A 25,860-nucleotide genomic window follows, 5' to 3' on the forward strand; every position below is an offset into this window, starting at 1 on the left:
AAACAAGCGCTTTCTGGTCACTAATCTGGATATGTGCGCCCGCCAATGCTGATTACTGGTCATTGGTCAACAGTCAAGACGCAACATTTTTTGGGGTTCTGAAGCACAGATTAGGCGTTTTTTAATAAGAATGTGGTGGAATGCCATAGGTTTATTTTAGTGACCAGATCGAATAAACAAATATATAATACACAAATAGTGGGCCATATGTAGCCTATTAACATATGAAGAAAATAAATCCCTTTCAGTTTCACGTTTACAACCCCCCACAACCTTCTCACTGTGCAAACTCACCAGAACTGTATTGATTGACAGTTTGCTGGTCCAATCAGAGGGCTGAGTGGGATTTTCACTAGCCAATCAACTTTTTTTGCAAGTACGATACTGTCTCTGGCTGCGTGGAGAGTAATTCACTGAGAAGTCATCCGTCTCAAGTCGAAGTCGAGTCCAGAGTGTCGAGACTGCAAGTCCATGTCAAGTCTCCAGTTATTTTATGTTTCATCAAGTCCAGTCTCAAGTCATAAACTTTATGACTAAAGAGTCAGACTGGAATCCAAGACATGTGACTTGAGTCCTCTGGTGCTTTGTGTATGTGTGTGTCTGAGTTAGAACGCTGGTGTGTCCAGTTTCCCTGAGCTCAGCCATTCTATACTCCCTTACTGACTGCTCCTCAGCTGTCCCTCTCTCATACTGCATCCTGAACTGCCCCCGCAACACACACACGCACACACACACACACAGAGAGACACACACATGCACGCACGCACACACACACATAAAGCAGACGGACGTCAGTGTGTGAGTGTGTGAGTGTGTGTGTGTTGCGGGGGGGGTGCAGGGTTAATGTCTTGTGTAGAGAGCAAGTGTGTCTCCTGAATTAGAGGGGTTGCCAAAATAAGTTGGATGGTTGCCGAGAAGGGGTTGCCTAGGGGTGTTGGGTGTTGCTAGGGCGGGTTGTGTTTCTGCTGTGTAGACTGTTTGCATGTTGGCGGTGCGTAGGACGCGTGTGGCCTTCTCAGACTACAGCCCAAAACAAACACAAACACACACACACTCTCTCTCACTCACTCACTCTTGACAGGAGAAAACCAGGGCTACAAGGAACAAATCGTCCAGGGTCTCTCCATCTCCTCTCTCTACAGTCCCTCCATGTGAAAGGGAGAGTTTTCTTCAGGCAGAAGAACAGGAGGAGGAGAGAAAGTGTTAGCTGATCACTGATCAGATGTTATGTGGAGGGGGGTTGGGGGTCAGAGAGGTCTAGAATGGTGTGTGTTTAAAGGGTGGTTATATATAGACAGTCTTCTAAGGTCGTTGGAGCCTGTCTTAAACCTCTGAGGAATTCAGAGCACGTCTTTAGACACACACACCAGACACACACACACACATACATTCACACACACACACACACCAGACAAACACACACATACATTCACACACACACACCAAGTCCTAAATTCACCCTACTCTCCTATCATTAAAACACACTGAGTTCACCCTCCTCTCTTCTATCATTAAAACACACTGTAAATTCACCCTCCTCTCTTCTTCTCTAATATCATTAAAACACACTGTAAGTTCACCCTCCTCTCATATCATTAAAACACACTGAGTTTACCCTCCTCTCTTCTCTCATATCATTACAACACACTGAGTTCACCCTTCTCTCCTTTCACTAAAACACACTAAGTTCACCCTCCTCTCGTCGCTCATATAATTAAAACACACTGTAAGTTCACCCTCCTCTCTTCTCTCATACCATTAAAACACACTGAGTTCACCCTCCTCTCTTCTCTCATATCATTAAAACACACTGAGTTCACCCTCCTCTCGTCTATCATTAAAACACACTGAGTTCACCCTCCTCTCTTCGTCTCTCCTATCATTAAAACACACTATGAGTTCATCCTCCTCTATCCTTCTTCTCTCCCTGTCTTAATAAACCTCCCGAGTGGTGCGGTGGTCTAAGGCACTGCATCGCAGTGCTAGGGGGGTCACTACAGACCCGGGTTCCATCCCGGGCTGTATCACAACCGGCCGTGACGGGAGTCCCATAGGGTTTGGCCCGGGGTAGGCCATCATTGTAAATAAGAATTTGTTCTTAACCGACTTGCCTCGTTGAATAAAGGTTAAATTAAGAAATGTGTTGCACTTCCATTCATGGTTATGTTATATGTTGTGTTGTGTCTCATGTATGCATAACTACAGTATACACTAAATGACCAAAAGTATGTGGAAACCTGCTCATCTTACATCCCACAATCATTGGCATTAATATGGAGTTGATCCCCCCCCCCCCTTTGCTGCTATAACAGCCTCCACTCTTCTGGGAAGAATTTCCACTAGATGTTGGAACATTTCTGTGGGGACTTGCTTCCATTCAGCCACAAGAGCATTAGTGAGGTCAGACACTGATGTTATGCGATTTAGGCCTGACTTGCAGTCGGCGTTCCAATTCATTCCAAAGGTGTTCGATGGGGTTGAGGTCAGGGATCTGTGCATGCCAGTCAAGTTCTTCCACACCGATCTTGACAAACCATTTCTGTATGGATCTCGCTTTGTGCACAGGGGCAGGAAATGGCCTTCCCCAAACTTTTGCCACAAAGTTGGAAGCACAGAATCGTCTAGAATGTCATTGTATGCTGTAGCATTGAGATTTACCTTCACGGGAACTAAGGAGACTAGCCTGAACCATGAAAAACAGCCACAGACCGTTATTCCTCCTCCACCAAACTTTACAGTTGGCACTATGCATTGATGCAGGTAGCGTTCTCCTGGCATCCAGCAAACCCAGATTGGTCCGTTGAACTGCCAGATGGTTCACTCCAGAGAAGGCGTTTCCACTGCTCCAGAATCCAATGGCGCTGAGCTTTACACCACTCCAGCCAACGCATTGAGCATGGGGATCTTAGGCTTGTGTGCGGCTGCTCGGCCATGGAAACCCATTTCACGAAGCTCCCGATGAACAGTTATTGTGTTGATGTTGCTTCCAGAGGCAGTTTGGAACTCGGTAGTGAATGTTGCAACCGAGGACAGACAATTTTTACGTGCTACGCACTTCCCGTGTGTGGTCATCCAATTCATGGCTGAGCTGTTGTTGCTCCTAGAAGTTTCCACTTCACAATGACAGCACTTACAGCTGACTGGGCCAGCTCGAGCAGGGCAGACGTTTTACAAACTCGTGTGGGTGTACACTCACAACACAGCAGAGAAAGTGTGTGTGTGTGAGGGAGACATTCCAAACATTGCTGTTCTTCCTGAGGGGAAATGTGACCCCCCCCCCCCCCCCCCCCCCCCCCCCACTGACACTGAGGTCATCCTCCATCTTTCCTTCTCTCCCTCCATCCTTCTCTACCTCCATCCTTCCTTCTCTACCTCCATCCTTCCTTCTCTACCTCCATCTTTCCTTCTCTCCCTCCATCTTCCCTTCTCTCCCTCCATCCTTCTCTACCTCCATCTTTCTCTCCCTCCATCCCTCCCTCCAATTCTCCCTGCCTCCATCCTTGCCCTCCTCCACCACTCAGTCCAACCTGTGTGTGTGTGTGTGTGTGTGTGTGTCAGAGGGGATAGCCCAAATGCACATTTCCATTGGACATTTGTGAACATTGGACAATTAATTAATCTGCAACAGACATGCGCGCACACACACACTCGCACCAGTGTGGTTGTTGAAGTGGTTTTGGCCGAAGATGTCGGAAAATAAATCAAATGGATCATAAAAGTCTGCCTCTACTCCCTCTCCCTTTACTGTGATAATATATACACACTCTCTCCTTTTACTGTGATAATATATACACACACACACACACACACACACTCTCTCTCCCTTTACTGTGATAATATATACACTCACTCACACACACTCTCTCTCCCTTTACTGTGATACTATATACACACACACACACACACACACTCTCCCTTTACTGTGATAATATACACACACACACACTCTCCCTTTACTGTGATAATATATACACACACACACACTCACTCTCTCCCTTTACTGTGATAGTACACACACGCCCACACACACACATGCAAACGCCCCCACACACACACATGAGGATACTTCAAAACAGTACCTTATAAACACTGTAGAGAAATCCAATGTGACACAGACACATCTAGACACAGACACATCTAGACACAGACACATCTAGACACAGACACATCTAGACACAGTAAAATAAAGACTTGTTCCAGGAAGACAGTTTATTCCCTAGAACAGAGAGCCAGAGTGCTATTGTACTTTAACACAGTCGCACACACACCTTCACACACACACCTTCACACACACACCTTCACAGACACACCTTCACACAAGCTAGTGCAGAACCACACACGCTAGCGCACACACACATTCACAGGCTAGTACATACACGTTCACACACTCACTAGCGCGCACACACAAACACGCTAAGACACACAAGAGCATGCTAAGACACACACAAACACGCTAAGACACACACGCTGTGCAGGAACCCACTATACACTTCTGTCAGAAGACAACCTCTAAACTGTAAACATAAAGCTTTTCACGAAACAAACTTTCATTACAACAATGATCATATTTACATCTATTTCCAACACACGCGCACAAACACACAGACACACACACACTATACACACACACACACACACCAGCGTCTTAAGACATTCTATGACAACAGATGGCTTTAGAACTGTTCAGACACAGGCCAACTATCCTTGCTGCTAGGCAACTGTAAGAGCTTCAGCCAATCGGTTAGCAGGGCTTAGGACCACGTCCAACCACCTCTCAGTCATATCAAAGATTCCGCCCCTTTACGACTTCACTCCTCTGATTGGATCAGGGCCCTGTCAGTCCAGCCAGCGACCCAGCCCTCTCTCTCTGTGTCCCTGATTCGCTGAGTTTGTTTCCCAATCCTGTTCCCTGATTGGTTGTCTCCTGGGCGGAAGGGGCGTGCCTCAGTCTGTGTCCATGTCCATGTGACAGGGGTTACTTCCTGTCTCCAGGGCGGTCCTGTAGAGCTTCAGAAAGTGGCGGTAGTGCGGGGAGCAGCCAAGCCACGCCTCTCCGAACCTCACTGCCCCCGTGAACAGGAACTCCCCCTTCTCCCTCGGCTGCAGCCGGCACCGCAGGGGCGTGTTCAGACGTCCGGACCACCCCTTTCCTCTGGCTCCGTCCAGAGAGAACACTCCGCTCTTCTGATGGAACAGGCGGCTTAGCGTCACGGCAACGGAGGAGTGGTCTGATGACGAGGGCGTGTCAACGCCACGGATACTGCCACGACCCGCTGGAGAGAAAGAGGGAGGGAGAGAGATATGGGGAGGAGAGAGAGATATGGGGAGGAGAGAGAGATATGGGGAGGAGAGAGGGAGGAGAGAGGGAGGCGAGAGAGATATGGGGAGGAAAAGGAGGAGGGAGATATGGGGGGGAGATAGGGAGGAGAGAGATATGGGGAGGAGAAGGAGGAGAGAGATATGGGGAGGAGATGGGGAGGAGAGAGATATGGGGAGGAGAGAGATATATGGGGAGGAGAGGGAGGAGAGAGATATATGGGGAGGAGAGAGATATATGGGGAGGAGAGGGAGGAGAGAGATATGGGGAGGAGAGGGAGGAGAGAGATATGGGGAGGAGAGGGAGGAGAGAGATATAGGGGGAGGAGAGGGAGGAGAGAGATATATGGGGAGGAGAATGAGGAGAGAGATATGGGGAGGAGAGGGAGGAGAGAGATATGGGGAGGAGAGGGAGGAGAGAGAGATATGGGGAGGAGAGAGATATATGGGGAGGAGAGGGAGGAGAGAGATATATGGGGAGGAGAGGGAGGAGAGAGATATATGGGGAGGAGAATGAGGAGAGAGATATGGGGAGGAGAGAGATATGGGGAGGAGAGGGATATGGGGAGGAGAGGGATATGGGGAGGAGAGGGGGAGGAGAGGGAGGAGAGAGATATGGGGAGGAGAGAGATATGGGGAGGAGAGGGAGGAGAGAGATATATGGGGAGGAGAATGAGGAGAGAGAAATGGTGAGGAGAGAGATATGGGGAGGAGAGGGGGGAGAGGGAGGAGAGAGATATGAGGAGGAGAGGGGGAGAGGGAGGAGAGATATATGGGGAGGAGAGGGGGGAGAGGGAGGAGAGAGATTTGGGGAGGAGAGGGGGGAGAGAGATATGGGGAGGAGAGGGAGGAGAGAGATATGGGGAGGAGAGGGAGGAGAGAGATATGGGGAGGAGAGGGAGGAGAGAGATATGGGGAGGAGAGGGGAGAGAGAGAGTGATGAAAAGGATTGTTCATGTCCTTTACAGCTGGTGCTGTTTGTGGCTGTGTTCTAAATCAAATCAAATACCATTTGTCACATGCTGGGAAACAACAGGTGGAGACTAACAGTGAAATGCTGACTGACGGGCCCTTCACAACAATGCAGAGAGAAACATTTTAATGTAATAGAAAAATAACACGAGTAACATGACTATACACACAGGGTACCAGTACTGAGTCTATGATAACATGACTATACACACAGGGTACCAGTACTGAGTCTATGATAACATGACTATGCACACAGGGTACCAGTACTGAGTCTATGATAACATGACTATACACACAGGGTACCAGTACTGAGTCTATGATAACATGACTATACACACAGGGTACCAGTACTGAGTCTATGATAACATGACTATACACACAGGGTACCAGTACTGAGTCTATGATAACATGACTATACACACAGGGTACCAGTACTGAGTCTATGATAACATGACTATACACACAGGGTACCAGTACTGAGTCTATGATAACATGACTATACACACAGGGTACCAGTACTGAGTCTATGATAACATGACTATACACACAGGGTACCAGTACTGAGTCTATGATAACATGACTATACACACAGGGTACCAGTACTGAGTCTATGATAACATGACTATACACACAGGGTACCAGTACTGAGTCTATGATAACATGACTATACACACAGGGTACCAGTACTGAGTCTATGATAACATGACTATACACACAGGGTACCAGTACTGAGTCTACGATAACATGACTATACACACAGGGTACCAGTACTGAGTCTATGATAACATGACTATACACACAGGGTACCAGTACTGAGTCTATGATAACATGACTATACACACAGGGTACCAGTACTGAGTCTATGATAACATGACTATACACACAGGGTACCAGTACTGAGTCTATGATAACATGACTATACACACAGGGTACCAGTACTGAGTCTATGATAACATGACTATACACACAGGGTACCAGTACTGAGTCTATGATAACATGACTATACACACAGGGTACCAGTACTGAGTCTATGATAACATGACTATACACACAGGGTACCAGTACTGAGTCTATGATAACATGACTATACACACAGGGTACCAGTACTGAGTCTATGATAACATGACTATACACACAGGGTACCAGTACTGAGTCTATGATAACATGATAACATGACTATACACACAGGGTACCAGTACTGAGTCTATGATAACATGACTATACACACAGGGTACCAGTACTGAGTCTATGATAACATGACTATACACACAGGGTACCAGTACTGAGTCTATGATAACATGACTATACACACAGGGTACCAGTACTGAGTCTATGATAACATGACTATACACACAGGGTACCAGTACTGAGTCTATGATAACATGACTATACACACAGGGTACCAGTACTGAGTCTATGATAACATGACTATACACACAGGGTACCAGTACTGAGTCTATGATAACATGACTATACACACAGGGTACCAGTACTGAGTCTATGATAACATGACTATACACACAGGGTACCAGTACTGAGTCTATGATAACATGACTATACACACAGGGTACCAGTACTGAGTCTATGATAACATGACTATACACACAGGGTACCAGTACTGAGTCTATGATAACATGACTATACACACAGGGTACCAGTACTGAGTCTATGATAACATGACTATACACACAGGGTACCAGTACTGAGTCTATGATAACATGACTATACACACAGGGTACCAGTACTGAGTCTATGATAACATGACTATACACACAGGGTACCAGTACTGAGTCTATGATAACATGACTATACACACAGGGTACCAGTACTGAGTCTATGATAACATGACTATACACACAGGGTACCAGTACTGAGTCTATGATAACATGACTATACACACAGGGTACCAGTACTGAGTCTATGATAACATGACTATACACACAGGGTACCAGTACTGAGTCTATGATAACATGACTATACACACAGGGTACCAGTACTGAGTCTATGATAACATGACTATACACACAGGGTACCAGTACTGAGTCTATGATAACATGACTATACACACAGGGTACCAGTACTGAGTCTATGATATACATGACTATACACACAGGGTACCAGTACTGAGTCTATGATAACATGACTATACACACAGGGTACCAGTACTGAGTCTATGATAACATGACTATACACACAGGGTACCAGTACTGAGTCTATGATAACATGACTATACACACAGGGTACCAGTACTGAGTCTATGATAACATGACTATACACACAGGGTACCAGTACTGAGTCTATGATAACATGACTATACACACAGGGTACCAGTACTGAGTCTATGATAACATGACTATACACACAGGGTACCAGTACTGAGTCTATGATAACATGACTATACACACAGGGTACCAGTACTGAGTCTATGATAACATGACTATACACACAGGGTACCAGTACTGAGTCTATGATAACATGACTATACACACAGGGTACCAGTACTGAGTCTATGATAACATGACTATACACACAGGGTACCAGTACTGAGTCTATGATAACATGACTATACACACAGGGTACCAGTACTGAGTCTATGATAACATGACTATACACACAGGGTACCAGTACTGAGTCTATGATAACATGACTATACACACAGGGTACCAGTACTGAGTCTATGATAACATGACTATACACACAGGGTACCAGTACTGAGTCTATGATAACATGACTATACACACAGGGTACCAGTACTGAGTCTATGATAACATGACTATACACACAGGGTACCAGTACTGAGTCTATGATAACATGACTATACACACAGGGTACCAGGACTGAGTCTATGATAACATGACTATACACACAGGGTACCAGTACTGAGTCTATGATAACATGACTATACACACAGGGTACCAGTACTGAGTCTATGATAACATGACTATACACACAGGGTACCAGTACTGAGTCTATGATAACATGACTATACACACAGGGTACCAGTACTGAGTCTATGATAACATGACTATACACACAGGGTACCAGTACTGAGTCTACGATAACATGACTATACACACAGGGTACCAGTACTGAGTCTACGATAACATGACTATACACACAGGGTACCAGTACTGAGTCTATGATAACATGACTATACACACAGGGTACCAGTACTGAGTCTATGATAACATGACTATACACACAGGGTACCAGTACTGAGTCTATGATAACATGACTATACACACAGGGTACCAGTACTGAGTCTATGATAACATGACTATACACACAGGGTACCAGTACTGAGTCTATGATAACATGACTATACACACAGGGTACCAGGACTGAGTCTATGATAACATGACTATACACACAGGGTACCAGGACTGAGTCTATGATAACATGACTATACACACAGGGTACCAGTACTGAGTCTATGATAACATGACTATACACACAGGGTACCAGTACTGAGTCTATGATAACATGACTATACACACAGGGTACCAGTACTGAGTCTATGATAACATGACTATACACACAGGGTACCAGTACTGAGTCTATGATAACATGACTATACACACAGGGTACCAGTACTGAGTCTACGATAACATGACTATACACACAGGGTACCAGTACTGAGTCTACGATAACATGACTATACACACAGGGTACCAGTACTGAGTCTATGATAACATGACTATACACACAGGGTGCCAGTACTGAGTCTATGATAACATGACTATACACACAGGGTACCAGTACTGAGTCTATGATAACATGACTATACACACAGGGTACCAGTACTGAGTCTATGATAACATGACTATACACACAGGGTACCAGTACTGAGTCTACGATAACATGACTATACACACAGGGTACCAGTACTGAGTCTATGATAACATGACTATACACACAGGGTACCAGTACTGAGTCTACGATAACATGACTATACACACAGGGTACCAGTACTGAGTCTATGATAACATGACTATACACACAGGGTACCAGTACTGAGTCTATGATAACATGACTATACACACAGGGTACCAGTACTGAGTCTATGATAACATGACTATACACACAGGGTACCAGTACTGAGTCTATGATAACATGACTATACACACAGGGTACCAGTACTGAGTCTATGATAACATGACTATACACACAGGGTACCAGTACTGAGTCTATGATAACATGACTATACACACAGGGTACCAGTACTGAGTCTATGATAACATGACTATACACACAGGGTACCAGTACTGAGTCTATGATAACATGACTATACACACAGGGTACCAGTACTGAGTCTATGATAACATGACTATACACACAGGGTACCAGTACTGAGTCTATGATAACATGACTATACACACAGGGTACCAGTACTGAGTCTATGATAACATGACTATACACACAGGGTACCAGTACTGAGTCTATGATAACATGACTATACACACAGGGTACCAGTACTGAGTCTATGATAACTTGGCTATACACACGTGGTATCAGTACTGAGTCAATGTGCAGGGGTACGAGGTAATGGAGGTAGATATGTACATATAGGTAGAGGTAAAGTGACTAGGGAACAGGATAGGTAATAAACAGTAGCAGCAGTGTATGTGATGAGTGTAGAGTGTAATGGGGTTCAATGCAGATAGTCCAGAGAGTTATTGGTTAACTATTCAGCGGTCTTGTTCAGTCTTATGGCTTGGGGGTATAAGCAGGGTCCTGTTGGTTCCAGACTTGGGGGTAGAAGCAGGGTTCTGTTGGTTCCAGACTTGGGGGTAGAAGCAGGGTCCTGTTGGTTCCAGACTTGGGGGTAGAAGCAGGGTCCTGTTGGTTCCAGACTTGGGGGTAGAAGCAGGGTCCTGTTGGTTCCAGACTTGGGGGTAGAAGCAGGATCCTGTTGGTTCCAGACTTGGGGGTAGAAGCAGGGTCCTGTTGGTTCCAGACTTGGGGGTAGAAGCAGGGTCCTGTTGGTTCCAGACTTGGGGGTAGAAGCAGGGTCCTGTTGGTTCCATACTTGGTGCTTTGGTACAACTTGCTGTGGGGTAGCAGAGAGAACAGTCTATGACTTGGGGCATCGGTACAACTTGCTGTGGGGTAGCAGAGAGAACAGTCTATGACTTGGGGCATCGGTACAACTTGCCGTGTGGTAGCAGAGAGAACAGTCTATGACTTGGGGCATCGGTACAACTTGCTGTGGGGTAGCAGAGAGAACAGTCTATGACTTTGGGCATCGGTACAACTTGCCGTGGTGTAACAGAGAGAACAGTCTATGACTTGGGGCATCGGTACAGCTTGCCGTGTGGTAGCAGAGAGAACAGTCTATGACTTGGTGCATCGGTACAGCTTGCCGTGTGGTAGCAGAGAGAACAGTCTATGACTTGGTGCATCGGTACAGCTTGTCGTGCGGTAGCAGAGAGAACAGTCTACGTCTTGGGGCATCGGTACAGCTTTCTGTGCGGTAGCAGAGAGAACAGTCTAAGTCTTGGGGCATCGGTACAGCTTGCCGTGCGGTAGCAGAGAGAACAGTCTATGACTTGGTGCATCGGTACAGCTTGCCGTGCGGTAGCAGAGAGAACAGTCTACGTCTTGGGGCATCGGTACAGCTTGCCGTGCGGTAGCAGAGAGAACAGTCTATGTCTTGGACGCCTGGAGTCTTTGACCATTTTTAGGGCCTTCCTCTGACACCGCCTGGTATAGAGGTCCTGGATGGCAGGGAATTCGGCCCCGGTGAGGTACTGCACCATACCACTACCCTCGGTAGCGCCTTGCGGTCGAATGCCAAGCAGTTGCCGTACCAAGCGGAGATGCATCCAGTCAAGATGCTCTCAATGGTGCAGCTGTAGAACATTTTGAGGATCTGAGGGCCCAAGCCTCCTGAGCGGGAAGGCGTGGTGTGTGTGTGTTTATGTGTGTACCATGTTAATTCCTCAGTGATGTGGAGCGCTGACATCCTCCCTTATTGGCTGTCTCTTCGTAGTTGGTGATCAGGCCGACCACAGCAAACTTAATGATGGTGATGGCCATTGTTCTGTGTGTATGTGTGTTGTGGTGTTGTGCGTACCTGTGTGTGTATGTATGTGTGTGTGTGTGTGTGTGTGTGTGTGTGTGTGTGTGTGTGTGTGTGTGTTGTGCGTAACCTGTGTGTGTTTGTGTTGTGGTGCGTAACCTGTGTGTGTGTTGTGGTGTTGTGCGTACCTGTGTGTGTATGTATGTGTGTGTGTGTGTGTGTGTGTGTTTGTGTTGTGTTGTTGTGCGTAACCTGTGTGTGTTTGTGTTGTGGTGCGTAACCTGTGTGTGTGTTGTGGTGTTGTGCGTACCTGTGTGTGTGTGTTGTGCGTAACCTGTGTGTGTTGTGGTGTTGTGCATACCTGTGTTTGTGTGTGTGTTGTGGTGTTGTGCGTAACCTGTGTGTGTGTGCTTACCAAAGTCGCTGGTGCATACCGCCATCAGGATCTGGTCATCTGTGCAGGGTGTACAGGAGGCTGAGAGAGAGACATGAGACATGAGACACATACACCACCATACCCCACCACACCACTACCACCACACACACCACCGTACACCACCACCACACACCACCACCACCATACACCACACCACCATACACCACCACACACCACACCACCACCACACACCACACCACCACCATACCCCACCACACCACTACCACCACACACACCACCGTACACCACCACACACCACCATACACCACACCACCATACACCACCACACACCACCACCACACACCACCACAGCCCCACGATACACCACCACACACCACCACCATACACCACCACACACCACCACAGCCCCACCATACACCACCACCATACACCACCACACCCCACACCACCACCATACACCACCACACACCACCACCACAGCCCCACCATACACCACCACACACCACACCACCACCATACACCACCACACACCACCACCACACACCACCACCATACACCACCACACCACCACCATACACCACCACACACCACCACCACACACCACCACAGCCCCACCATACACCACCACACACCACCACCACACACCACCACAGCCCCACCATACACCACCACACCCCACCATACACCACCACCACCACACCCCACCACACCCCACCACACCATACACCACCATACACCACCACACACCACCACCACACACCACCACACACCACCACCATACACCACCACACACCACCACCACACACCACCACAGCCCCACCATACACCACCACACCCCACCCCACCATACACCACCACCACCACACCCCACCACACCCCACCACACCCCACCATACACCACCATACACCACCATACACCACCACACACCACCACCACACACCACCACCACACACCACCACAGCCCCACCATACACCACACACCACCACCACACACCACCACACCCCACCACGGGTCATTGACCTGTTGAAAACAAATGATAGTCCCACTAAGCCCAAACCAGATGGGATGGAGTATCGCTGCAGAATGCTGTGGTAGTCATGCTGGTTAAGTGTGCCTTGAATTCTAAATGAATCTCAGACAATGTCACCAGCAATATTCCCCCACACCATAACACCTCCTCCTCCATGCTTCACGGTGTGAAATACACAAACAGAGATCATCCATACACCCACACCATAACACCTCCTCCTCCATGCTTTACGGTGTGAAATACACAAACGGAGATAATCCATACACCCACACCATAACACCTCCTCCTCCATGCTTTACGGTGTGAAATACACAAACAGAGATAATACTCACAAAGACACGGCGGTTGGAACCAAAAATCTCCAATTTAGACTCTAGACCAAAGGACACATTTACACCAGTCTAACATCCATTGCTCGTGTTTCTTGGCCAAAGCAAGTCTCTTCTTCTTATTGGTGTCCTTTAGTAGTGGTTTCTTTGCAGCAATTCAACCATGAAGGCCTGATTCACGCAGTCTCCTCTGAACAGTTGAGGTTGAGATGTGTCTGTTACTTGAACTGTGAAGCATTTATTTGGGCTGTAATTTCTGATACTGGTAACTCTAATGAACTGATCCTCTGCAGCAGAGGTAACTCTAATGAACTGATCCTCTGAAGCAGAGGTAACTCTAATGAACTGATCCTCTGAAGCAGAGGTAACTCTAATGAACTGATCCTCTGAAGCAGAGGTAACTCTAATGAACTGATCCTCTGCAGCAGAGGTAACTCTAATGAACTGATCCTCTGAAGCAGAGGTAACTCTAATGAACTGATCCTCTGCAGCAGAGGTAACTCTGGGTTTTCCTTTCCTGTGGCCGTCCTCATGAGAGACAGTTAACTGTAATGAACTGATCCTCGGCAGCAGAGGTAACTCTGGGTCTTCCTTTCCTGTGGCGGTCCTCATGAGAGACAGTTTCATCATAGTGCTTGATGGTTTTTGAGACTGCACTTGAAGAAATTTTAAAAGTTCTAGATATTTTCCGTATTGACTGACCTTCATGTCTTAAAGTAATGATGGACTGTTGTTTCTCTTTGCTTATTTGAGATGTTCTTGCCATAATATGGAATTGGTCTTTTACCAAATAGGGCTATTTTCTGTATATACCCCCCCCCCCCCCTGTCACAACTCAATGTTTCCTTCTGAAATACTTTAAGAAGGAGAGAAATGATCTTTTAAGAAGGCACACCTGTTAATTGAAATGCATTCGAGGATGACTAACTCATGAAGCGGATTGAGAGAATGCCAAGAGTGTGCAAAGCTGTCATCAAGGCAAAGGGTGGCTATTTTAAGAATCTCAAATATATTTTGATTTGTTTAACACTTTTTTGGTTACTACATGATTCCATATAGAGAATAGTACAAATAAAGGAAAACCCTTGAATTAGTAGGTGTTCTAAAACGATTGACCGATCGTGTACAACACTAGCATCAGATATAAAGAAGACTGAGCGTGTGAGTCAGTTAGTCCTGTATCTCTCCACTAATATTCTCCTCCCTCTTTCCCTCCCCCATCCATCCCTCACTTCCTGAGAGAGGGGAGAGGAGGTGTGAGAGGGGGGAAGTCTGGTTCTCTCACCCCCTTGTTGTTCCCCCTAGCTCTATTTGGGGTAGAGAGGGAGGGGTGAGGCGAGAGAGGGGGAGGAATGAGGGATGAGGAGGAAGAGAGAGAGGAATGAGGGAAGAATGAGGAGGGAGAGAGGGATGAGGAGGGAGAGAGGGAGAGAGGGATGAGGAGGGAGAGAGGAGGAGGGAGGGAGAGAGGGAGGGATGAGGATGGAGAGAGGGAGGGATGAGGATGGAGAGAGGGAGAGATGAGGAGGGAGGGGTGAGAAGGGAGAGAGGGAGGGGTGAGGAGGGAGGAATGAGGAGGAAGAGAGGGAGGGATGAGATGGATGTCTATGGGGGGAGGGTACAAGATGAAGGATTTTCGTGTGTGTGTGTGTGTGTGTGTGTGTGTAACAACAGGTGGGAGAGGGTAGTCAGGGTGGTAACCTTTGACCCTGTCTGCCAGTAAAACAACTATTAAACACACAGTCTTTCTCTTTGTCTGTCAATGGTTTTATGGCTCACACATACCTGAACTAGGCAGATGTAAAACATCTCTCTCTCCCTCCATACATGTACTAGGCAGATACAAAACATATCTCTCTCTTTCTCCCTCCCTCTATACCTGTACTAGGCAGATACAAACCTTTCTCTTTCTCCCACTCTCCCTCCCTCCATTCTCCATCTGACCAATCATATCCTCTCCCTGTCTTGCAGCAGACACCACTGATTGACAGCTGGATGATGATTGGCTGACCCCTGGGCTTGACCCCAGTGTGACCTGTTGATTAGCCTGCTTGTTTTTTTATGTCAGAGAGGGAGATGAGAGAGAGAGGAGGGAGGGAGACGAGAGAGAGAGGAGGGAGGGAGATGGAGAGAGAGAGGAGGGAGGGAGATGGAGAGAGAGGAGGTAGGGAGATGGGAGAGAGAGGAGGGAGACGGGTGAGAGGAGAGGGGGATAGAGGACAGTAGTAAGAGAGGGAGGGGGGTCTCTGGTCTGGTCCGGTCTGTCTCTTGAGTGACAGCAGGGCTGTGGATGTGTGGGTCTTGGCTAGACTGCTTTATTAGGCTAGACAGACAGTCACCCTGTTTAACTCCTGTCATCTCCTGCCCCCCCCCCCCCCCCCCACCCCCCTCCCCACAAGGCCTATTTAATGTGTCTAGGGGTCAGTTGAACCAGTGGTTCATTCTTCCTCCTCTCTCTGGACTCTGTCACTGACTCTGTCCATCTGTCATGTAACTTTGTACAGCCCTTGATCTGGGGAACGGGTTCTATCTGGGGAACGGGTTCTATCGCCTGGGTTCTACCATGAAATGTGTGTGTTGGTCTCTTACCAGGTCCAGTATTCAGGAGTGTGTGTGTGTTGGTCTCTTACCAGTGCCAGTGTTCAGGTGTGTGTGTGTGTTGGTCTCTTGCCAGTATTCAGGTGTGTGTGTGTGTTGGTCTCTTACCAGTGCCAGTGTTGAGGTGTGGGTACAGATGAGCTCCAGGTCCGTGGCTGGCCACCAGTTCATACTGAAACACTGTGATCCTCTTGCTGATGTCCTGCTGGCCCACTGCCTCTATGAACAGCGCCCCCTCTGTCAGGGAGAAACACTGCACCCTGCCATGCGCCTGGAAATATAACAAACATGATTAAATATGTACTGGTGTATGTATGTACTGGTGTATCTATGTACTGGTGTAATGTACTGGTGTATGTATGTACTGGTGTATGTATGTACTGGTGTAATGTACTGGTGTAATGTACTGGTGTAATGTACTGGTGTATCTATGTACTGGTGTAATGTACTGGTGTATCTATGTACTGGTGTAATGTACTGGTGTATCTATATACTGGTGTAATGTACTGGTGTAATGTACTGGTGTAATGTACTGGTGTATGTATGTACTGGTGTAATGTACTGGTGTAATGTACTGGTGTAATGTACTGGTGTAATGTACTGGTGTAATGTACTGGTGTATGTATGTACTGGTGTAATGTACTGGTGTAATGTACTGGTGTAATGTACTGGTGTAATGTACTGGTGTATGTATGTACTGGTGTATGTATGTACTGGTGTAATGTACTGGTGTAATGTACTGGTGTAATGTACTGGTGTAATGTACTGGTGTAATGTACTGGTGTGATGTACTGGTGTAATGTACTGGTGTATCTATGTACTGGTGTAATGTACTGGTGTAATGTACTGGTGTAATGTACTGGTGTAATGTACTGGTGTAATGTACTGGTGTAATGTACTGGTGTAATGACACTGAGATAATCATTTTCACACAAGTACTTTATGAACATATCAACAGTTATATTTAGAGTGGTTAAACTTAAGCATGCGTTTCCTGCCTATGTAACCTGCTCTGTGCTGTTCTCAGTCAGGTTACTGTGAAATATCTACTTCTGATGTAAAAAAGGGATTTATGAATAAACGTGACTGACCAACTGAATGACTGACCGACTGAATGACTGACCGACTAAATGACTGACCGACTGAATGACTGACCGACTGAATGACTGACCGACTGAATGACTGACCGACTGACCGACTGAATGACTGACCGACTGATTGACTGACCGACTGATTGACTGACCGACTGATTGACTGAATGACTGACTGACTGAATGACTGACCGACTGAATGACTGAATGACTGACCGACTGATTGACTGACCGACTGATTGACTAACCGACTGATTGACTGACCGACTGATTGACTGACCGACTGATTGACTGACCGACTGATTGACTGACCGACTGATTGACTGACTGACTGAATGACTGACCGACTGAATGACTGAATGACTGACCGACTGATTGACTGACCGACTGATTGACTAACCGACTGATTGACTGACCGACTGATTGACTGACCGACTGATTGACTGACCGAATGCTGACTGGCTGAATGACCGACTGACCAACAGACCAACTGATTGACTGATTGACTGACCGAATTGCTGACTGACCGGCCGACTGACCAACTGATTGACTGACCGAATGCTGACTGACCAACTGAATGACTGACCGACTGAATGACTGACCGACTGAATGACTGACCGACTGAATGACTGACCGACTGATTGACTGACCGACTGAATGACTGACCGACTGAATGACTGACCGACTGAATGACTGACCGACTGAATGACTGACCGACTGAATGACTGACTGAATGACTGACCGACTGAATGACTGAATGACTGACCGACTGAATGACTGACCGACTGAATGACTGACCGACTGAATGACTGACCGACTGAATGACTGACCGACTGAATGACTGACTGAATGACTGACCGACTGAATGACTGAATGACTGACCGACTGATTGACTAACCGACTGATTGACTGACCGACTGATTGACTGACCGACTGAATGACTGAATGACTGACCGACTGATTGACTAACCGACTGATTGACTGACCGACTGATTGACTGACCGACTGATTGACTGACCGAATGCTGACTGGCTGAATGACCGACTGACCAACAGACCAACTTATTGACTGATTGACTGACCGAATGCTGACTGACCGGCCGACTGACCAACTGATTGACTGATTGACTGACCAACTGATTGACTGACCGAATGCTGACCAACAGACCGACTGACTGCCCGAATGCTGACTGGCTGAATGAGTGACCACCAGACAGACTGATTGACTGACTAACTGACCATCTACCTGTTCTGTCTCAGACATCAGCAGGCGGAGCTGTCCAGCTCTCTCCAGGTAGAGGTGTGATCCGCGGGAGTCTGTCTGGGGCTTGATGCAGGCGTGCAGGCCGGAGGAAGCCCCAGACGTGGGCTCCGTGTTGGGCCGCAGGTTGACGATGAGGGCCCCAGTAGGATAGAGCCACTCTAGACTGCCCTGGGAGCAACGCAGGTATACCTGCTCCACATCACGGGAGTGAGACTCATGGGTCAGACCACTGGGGGAGGAGAGAGGGAGAGAGAGAGGGAGAGAGGGGGACAGTAGGGTAGAGAAGAAGTTAAGGTATTGCGGAAGGAGGAGAGAGGGTAAAGGGGAGGAGGAGGAGAGAGGGTAAAGGGGAGGAGAAGGAGGAGAGGTTATGATGATGGGGGAGGAGGAGGAGAGGTTATGATGATGGGGGCGGAGGAAGAGAGGTTATGATGATGGGGGAGGAGGAAGAGAGGTTATGATGATGGGGGAGGAGGAGGAGAGGTTATGATGATGGGGGAGGAGGAAGAGAGGTTATGATGATGGGGGAGGAGGAAGAGAGTTTATGATGATGGGGGAGGAGGAGGAGAGTTATTATGATGGGGGAGGAGGAGGAGAGTTATTATGATGGGGGAGGAGGAGGAGAGTTTATGATGATGGGGGAGGAGGAGGAGAGTTATGATGATGGGGGAGGAGGAGGAGAGTTATTATGATGGGGGAGGAGGAGGAGAGTTTGATGATGATGGGGGAGTGGGAGAGGTTATGATGATGGGGGAGGAGGAGGAGCGTTTATGATGATGGGGAGGAAGAGGAGAGGATATGATGATTATGGGGAGGAGTAGAGGTTATGATGATGATGGGGAGGAGGAGAGGTTGATGATGGGGGAGGAGGAGAGGTTGATGATGATGATGGGGGAGGAGGAGAGGTTATGATGATGGGGGGAAGAGGAGAGGTTATGATGATGATGAGGGAGGAGGAGAGGTTATGATGTTGATGAGGGAGGAAGAGAGGTTATGATGATGATGGGGGAGGAGAGGTTATGATGATGATGAGGGAGGAGGAGAAGTTATGATGATGATGGGGGAGGAGGAGAGGTTATGATGATTATGAGGGAGGAGGAGAAGTTATGATGATGATGAGGGAGGAGAGGTTATGATGATGATGAGGGAGGAGGAGAGGTTATGATGATGATGAGGGAGGAGGAGGGGTTATGATGATGATGAGGGAGGAGGAGAGGTTATGATGATGATGGGGGAGGAGAAGAGGTTGATGATGATGATGGGGGAGGAGGAGAGGTTATGATGATGGGGGGAAGAGGAGAGGTTATAATGATGGGGGAGGAGGAGAGGTTATGATGATGATGAGGGAGGAGGAGAGGTTATGATGATGATGAGGGAGGAGGAGAGGTGATGATGATGATGAGGGAGGAGGAGAGGTTATGATGATGGGGGAGGAGGAGTGGTTATGATGATGGGGGAGGAGAGGTTATGATGAGGGAGGGGGAGAGATTATGATGATGGGGGATGAGGAGAGGTTATGATGATGGGGGAGGAGAGGTTATGATGATGGGGGAGGGTGAGAGGGTATGATGATGAGGGAGGAGGAGAGGTTATGATGATGATGGGGGAGGAGAGGTTATGATGATGAGGGAGGAGGAGAGGTTATGATGATGGGGGAGGAGGAGAGGTTATGATGATGAGGGAGGAGGAGAGGTTATGATGATGGGGGAGGAGGAGAGGTTATGATGATGGGGGAGAAGGAGAGGTTATGATGATGAGGGAGGAGGAGAGGGTAGAGGGGGATAGAATAGGTTAGGAAACTTGTTATGGATATATTTTGATGTTTGAGGAAGAAATGTTGTTGGTCATAAACATGAACACACAACATATTTAACAGTTAACTTCCAATGCATGATACCTTATCACTTAGTTAAGAGGTCGTTTAAAGAGCAACTTGATTACAGCATGAGTCTCTCTCTCTCTCTCTCTCTCTCTCTCTCTCTCTCTCTCTCTCTCTCGATAAACTGTGGGAGGGAGGATGTGGTCGGTTATCTGGGATGCGCGCACTTTAAGATCAGTAAAAGACTACAAACTTGTTCGAAGTTGATGTCTTCAAAAGAAAACCGCACCGCGGCACGGCAACAAGAAAGCGTCGCACAGTCGTTATTTTTATTACGCAGCGTCTTAAAACGACGGATCAAAGGGCAGGCCAAATGGACCTGTTCATTTTACTGTAATTACAGGAGTGGCTGCGCACTCACTTTCTGGAGGGTGCCATGCTATATACAATAGCCTAGAACACAGTTTTATGAGTATGTGAAAGGTAAGGTATGAACTCGACACGAGGTGTAGCGCTGAAAACCTATAATTTCTCCTCTGACGGCTCCACGGTCCAAGCGCCCAACCCAAACTCTCCTTTTCCCTCTGGCGGCTCCACGGTCCAAGCGCCCAACCCAAGCTCTAATTTTCCCTCCGGCGGCTCCACGGTCCAAGCGCCCAACCCAAGCTCTAATTTTCCCTCCGGCGGCTCCACGGTCCAAGCGCCCAACCCAAGCTCTCCTTTTGGCGCACGCACGGAGATTTGGTATACTGAACTGGAACAGTTCAAAATATGTTATCGTGTTTTCTTTGAATATTATGGCACGCCGCCAATTGGAGCTCACATCGCTATAGGCTACAGGACAGGAGAAACAAACACGTTCCCTATGCAAATCCATCAGGCCTAAACTACATAACGCATGTATAAACACAATCTCATTGTATAAGGAAGGACGTCTCTCTCTCTCTCTCCCTCACTCACTCTCACAGAGGCTGGGGGTGTCAAGTGGTTCACCCCCCCCCCCCTTCCCCCCGTTTTTGCAAAACATATTAAATGCATTAGACTTAATCTATCCAACCTGTTTGCACCTGCAAATATGCGGTGGTCTCGCTGTTCAGGACATTATTGCGCAACATCTGGAAGTGCAGGGAGGAAACGAGGGTTTCCATAACATCTGAATGTATCAGCCTGTTACACTGGTTCGATAGCAACACTGTCATAGCCTAAACCCAACACTCCTTAACCAAAATATATTGTTGCTCGGCAACAGGATTGTAGGCTTATAGTCTACATCCTATAAGGGTTAATCAAACTTGTCGAATAACACACATACAATAATAAACGTATAGCCTACCTTCCTCTCCAGCTGCACTGGTCGCTGGTGTACTGCGCCGAGGCGACCCGACAGAGAAACACAGCCGCTACCCAGTGCGCTAAGCCTGGCCACAGCATGGTTGACCAACCGCTCCTCCGCCCCAGTATGGTCAGACCACGTCCCGCCTTTCAGTAACCACAAAAATCCACCAATAAATCCTGCAAATGACTATTTATTCACATCGTGGTCTCTGGAAAGAAGGTTACGGGTCCACCAGAATCAACAGTTCTGTTTTGTACCGTAAAAGTTCCGTTTCATTTCGACAGGATGGAATATCCGTGTAAAACCGTTGGGAGCCTCCGGCAGTAGACTGGTGACTAACAGACAGGAGGAAGTCCTGACATTAATAACGAACTTCTGCTGCTGCCTGGGCTCCAGCTCCGCACACGTCACCCCGCCCAGACTCGTGCCAGCAGCTGACTCCTCCGCTTGAGTGACACGCTCTAAACCACGCCCCGAGCGGACGAACTTCTCGGTCTCTCGCTCAGTGTGTGTGTGTGTGTGTGTGTGTGTGTGCGTCTTAACGCGGACAAGCACGGATGTTCTTGGCGCCACATCCCGATAGCTCTTATAAATATTAGTATGGCAGCACGCGCAGGTCTGAAGATAACCTACATCAGCGTCGTGTTGCAGAGCAGTAAATATCCGCTCACTCACACACAAATATGCACACGCACAAATTCAAAACACCTTGACATAGCCCCCGCGGGTGAGAAACAGTAACCACTTGCACCGATATATTATTAGAGTAATACAGATCAATAAACTCATGTGTAATTGCCTACAATGTGTATCTTAATTAAACTGTTTCGAGATAATATAGCTCATACGTGTAAGAAGCGTTTGCTTTATTTGTTTGTATGCTAAATAGCCTTTTAGTAATAGACATAGGACTAGATTGGAGGGCCCCGAAGTCTATATTCTGGAAACCAATGAGCGAAGCAGATTCCTGTGCTCTACATCTGTTCTGACCCGACAGCTAGTCACACTAAACGCCCCCTTGGTTCTGGGGCGCTTTTCCCGTGAGAAAACAGTCAGAACGTCAACCGTGTAACCGACTTGTCACATTCCCTCCCCCTGACAGCCTCAGAAATGTAACACATTTAGAGAAATATCAACATGTACCACCTCCACACACACACACACACACACATTATATTTTATTATCTCTAACTATATAGAAAGGTTTTTAACATGTATAATAGATATATAGTCTGTGATCTATTATGGCTATAAACACATTTGAACATAATTATAACACCATTTTTATTTTATTTATCCTTTATTTAACTAGGCACGTCAGTTAAGAACAAATTCTTATTTACAATGACAGCCTACCGGGGAACAGTGGGTTAACTGCCTTGTTTAGGGGCAGAACGACAGATTTTTACCTTTCTATAGAGTTAGGGATTTGATCTTGCAACCTTTCAGTTACTAGTCCAACGCTCTAACCACTAGGCTACCTTATAAACACATTGCACACTATAAACACTCTATAAACACACTAACTAAAGTCAGAGATGCCTGAAGACCCGAGCTGCTCAAAGGCTGTAATCAGAGTCCTAAATGTCCTAAAAGTCCTAAATGTAGCAGTAGTAGTACATCAATCTATCAAAGTTATTTTATCAAGCCCTTTTTACATCAGCAGTTGTTGCTTTACAGACACCCAGCCTCAAACCCCCAAAGAGCAGCCGTCCAGACGTAGAAGTATAACATCAGCAGTTGTTGCTTTACAGACAGCCAGCCTCAAACCCCCAAAGAGCAGCAGTCCAGACGTAGTTGCTTTACAGACAGCCAGCCTCAAACCCCCAAAGAGCAGCAGTCCAGACGTAGTTGCTTTACAGACAGCCAGCCTCAAACCCCCAAAGAGCAGCCGTCCAGACGTAGAAGCATAACATCAGCAGTTGTTGCTTTACAGACACCCAGCCTCAAACCCCAAAAGAGCAGCCGTCCAGACGTAGAAGTATTACATCAGCAGTTGTTGCTTTACAGACACCCAGCCTCAAACCCCCAAAGAGCAGCCGTCCAGACGTAGAAGTATTACATCAGCAGTTGTTGCTTTACAGACACCCAGCCTCAAACCCCAAAAGAGCAGCCGTCCAGATGTAGAAGTATTACATCAGCAGTTGTTGCTTTACAGACAGCCAGCCTCAAACCCCCAAAGAGCAGCAGTCCAGACGTAGTTGCTTTACAGACAGCCAGCCTCAAACCCCCAAAGAGCAGCAGTCCAGACGTAGTTGCTTTACAGACAGCCAGCCTCAAACCCCCAAAGAGCAGCCGTCCAGACGTAGAAGCATAACATCAGCAGTTGTTGCTTTACAGACACCCAGCCTCAAACCCCAAAAGAGCAGCCGTCCAGACGTAGAAGTATTACATCAGCAGTTGTTGCTTTACAGACACCCAGCCTCAAACCCCCAAAGAGCAGCCGTCCAGACGTAGAAGTATTACATCAGCAGTTGTTGCTTTACAGACACCCAGCCTCAAACCCCAAAAGAGCAGCCGTCCAGATGTAGAAGTATTACATCAGCAGTTGTTGCTTTACAGACAGCCAGCCTCAAACCCCCAAAGAGCAGCCGTCCAGACGTAGAAGTATTACATCAGCAGTTGTTGCTTTACAGACAGCCAGCCTCAAACCCCCAAAGAGCAGCCGTCCAGACGTAGAAGTATAACATCAGCAGTTGTTGCTTTACAGACACCCAGCCTCAAACCCCCAAAGAGCAGCCGTCCAGACGTAGAAGTATAACGTCAGCAGTTGTTGCTTTACAGACAGCCAGCCTCAAACCCCCAAAGAGCAGCCGTCCAGACGTAGAAGTATTACATCAGCAGTTGTTGCTTTACAGACAGCCAGCCTCAAACCCCCAAAGAGCAGCCGTCCAGACGTAGAAGTATAACATCGTAGGCTGTACTTCACTTGGCAGTTTAAAGCATACAAGAAAACAGCATCTCTATAGACCCTGGTCAAAAGTAGTGCACTACCTAGGGTGCAATTTGGGAATGTAGCCTAGTCCTACTTTAAGAGGAGTGACTGACTGTTCTGATGTGACCTTTGACCCACCGAGTCCTCCAACATCTTAAATAGTTACACACCATATGACCCCTGACCTGGCCCACGGAGTACACACACACAGATGCATACATACTTGCACAGAGAGAGAGAGAGAGAGACACACGCACAGAGAGAGAGACACACACGCACAGAGAGAGAGACACAAGCACAGAGAGACACACACGCGCACACAGAGAGACAGAGACACAAACACACACACACACACACACTCAGAGCTATAGATCTCCTGTTATCCGTGCTGTCACCTGGCTCTTCTCAAACACCCTGACAGAGAGAACGCTTCGGCTGTCCACAGAACCTTCTATAATGGAACACACATTCCTTCCTCCCCCTCCCTCTCTCCTTCCTTCTCAACTCCCCCTTTCCTTCCCGCTTGTGAGCACACTTCTCTGTTGGGCACACACACCCCCACTCTCTCTCTCTCTGAGGATTTCAACATTTGCCAATTTTAGGGTTTGAAAATAAACTGAATCAAACCTAACAAAAAAATATTAACATGGAGTTCTGAACACTCAACTTCAAGTTTTACATTTTGTAGACTTTCAAAACATTCTTGATTGGAGCTGAAATCGAGGTCCAGTGTTCTGTGGTAACCCTGGT

General features: G+C 47.3%; 1 protein-coding gene across 1 annotated transcript; it reads right to left on the minus strand.

Moving 5' to 3' along the window:
• Positions 1 to 4,188: 4,188 nt before the first annotated feature.
• On the minus strand, positions 4,189 to 22,707 carry LOC139370227 (meteorin-like protein). The gene is made up of 5 exons (XM_071109581.1): positions 22,173 to 22,707; positions 19,003 to 19,249; positions 16,775 to 16,937; positions 12,726 to 12,785; positions 4,189 to 5,273 (listed from the first exon to the last, which is right to left on the minus strand). The coding sequence occupies exons 1-5, from the start codon at positions 22,268 to 22,270 to the stop codon at positions 4,945 to 4,947; spliced, it is 897 nt and encodes a 298-aa protein (XP_070965682.1). The 5' UTR covers positions 22,271 to 22,707; the 3' UTR covers positions 4,189 to 4,944.
• Between the last annotated feature and the right edge of the window lie 3,153 nt (positions 22,708 to 25,860).

The sequence above is a fragment of the Oncorhynchus clarkii genome, chromosome 17 (genome assembly GCF_045791955.1).
Source record: "Oncorhynchus clarkii lewisi isolate Uvic-CL-2024 chromosome 17, UVic_Ocla_1.0, whole genome shotgun sequence".
Classification (NCBI taxonomy): domain Eukaryota; kingdom Metazoa; phylum Chordata; class Actinopteri; order Salmoniformes; family Salmonidae; genus Oncorhynchus; species Oncorhynchus clarkii.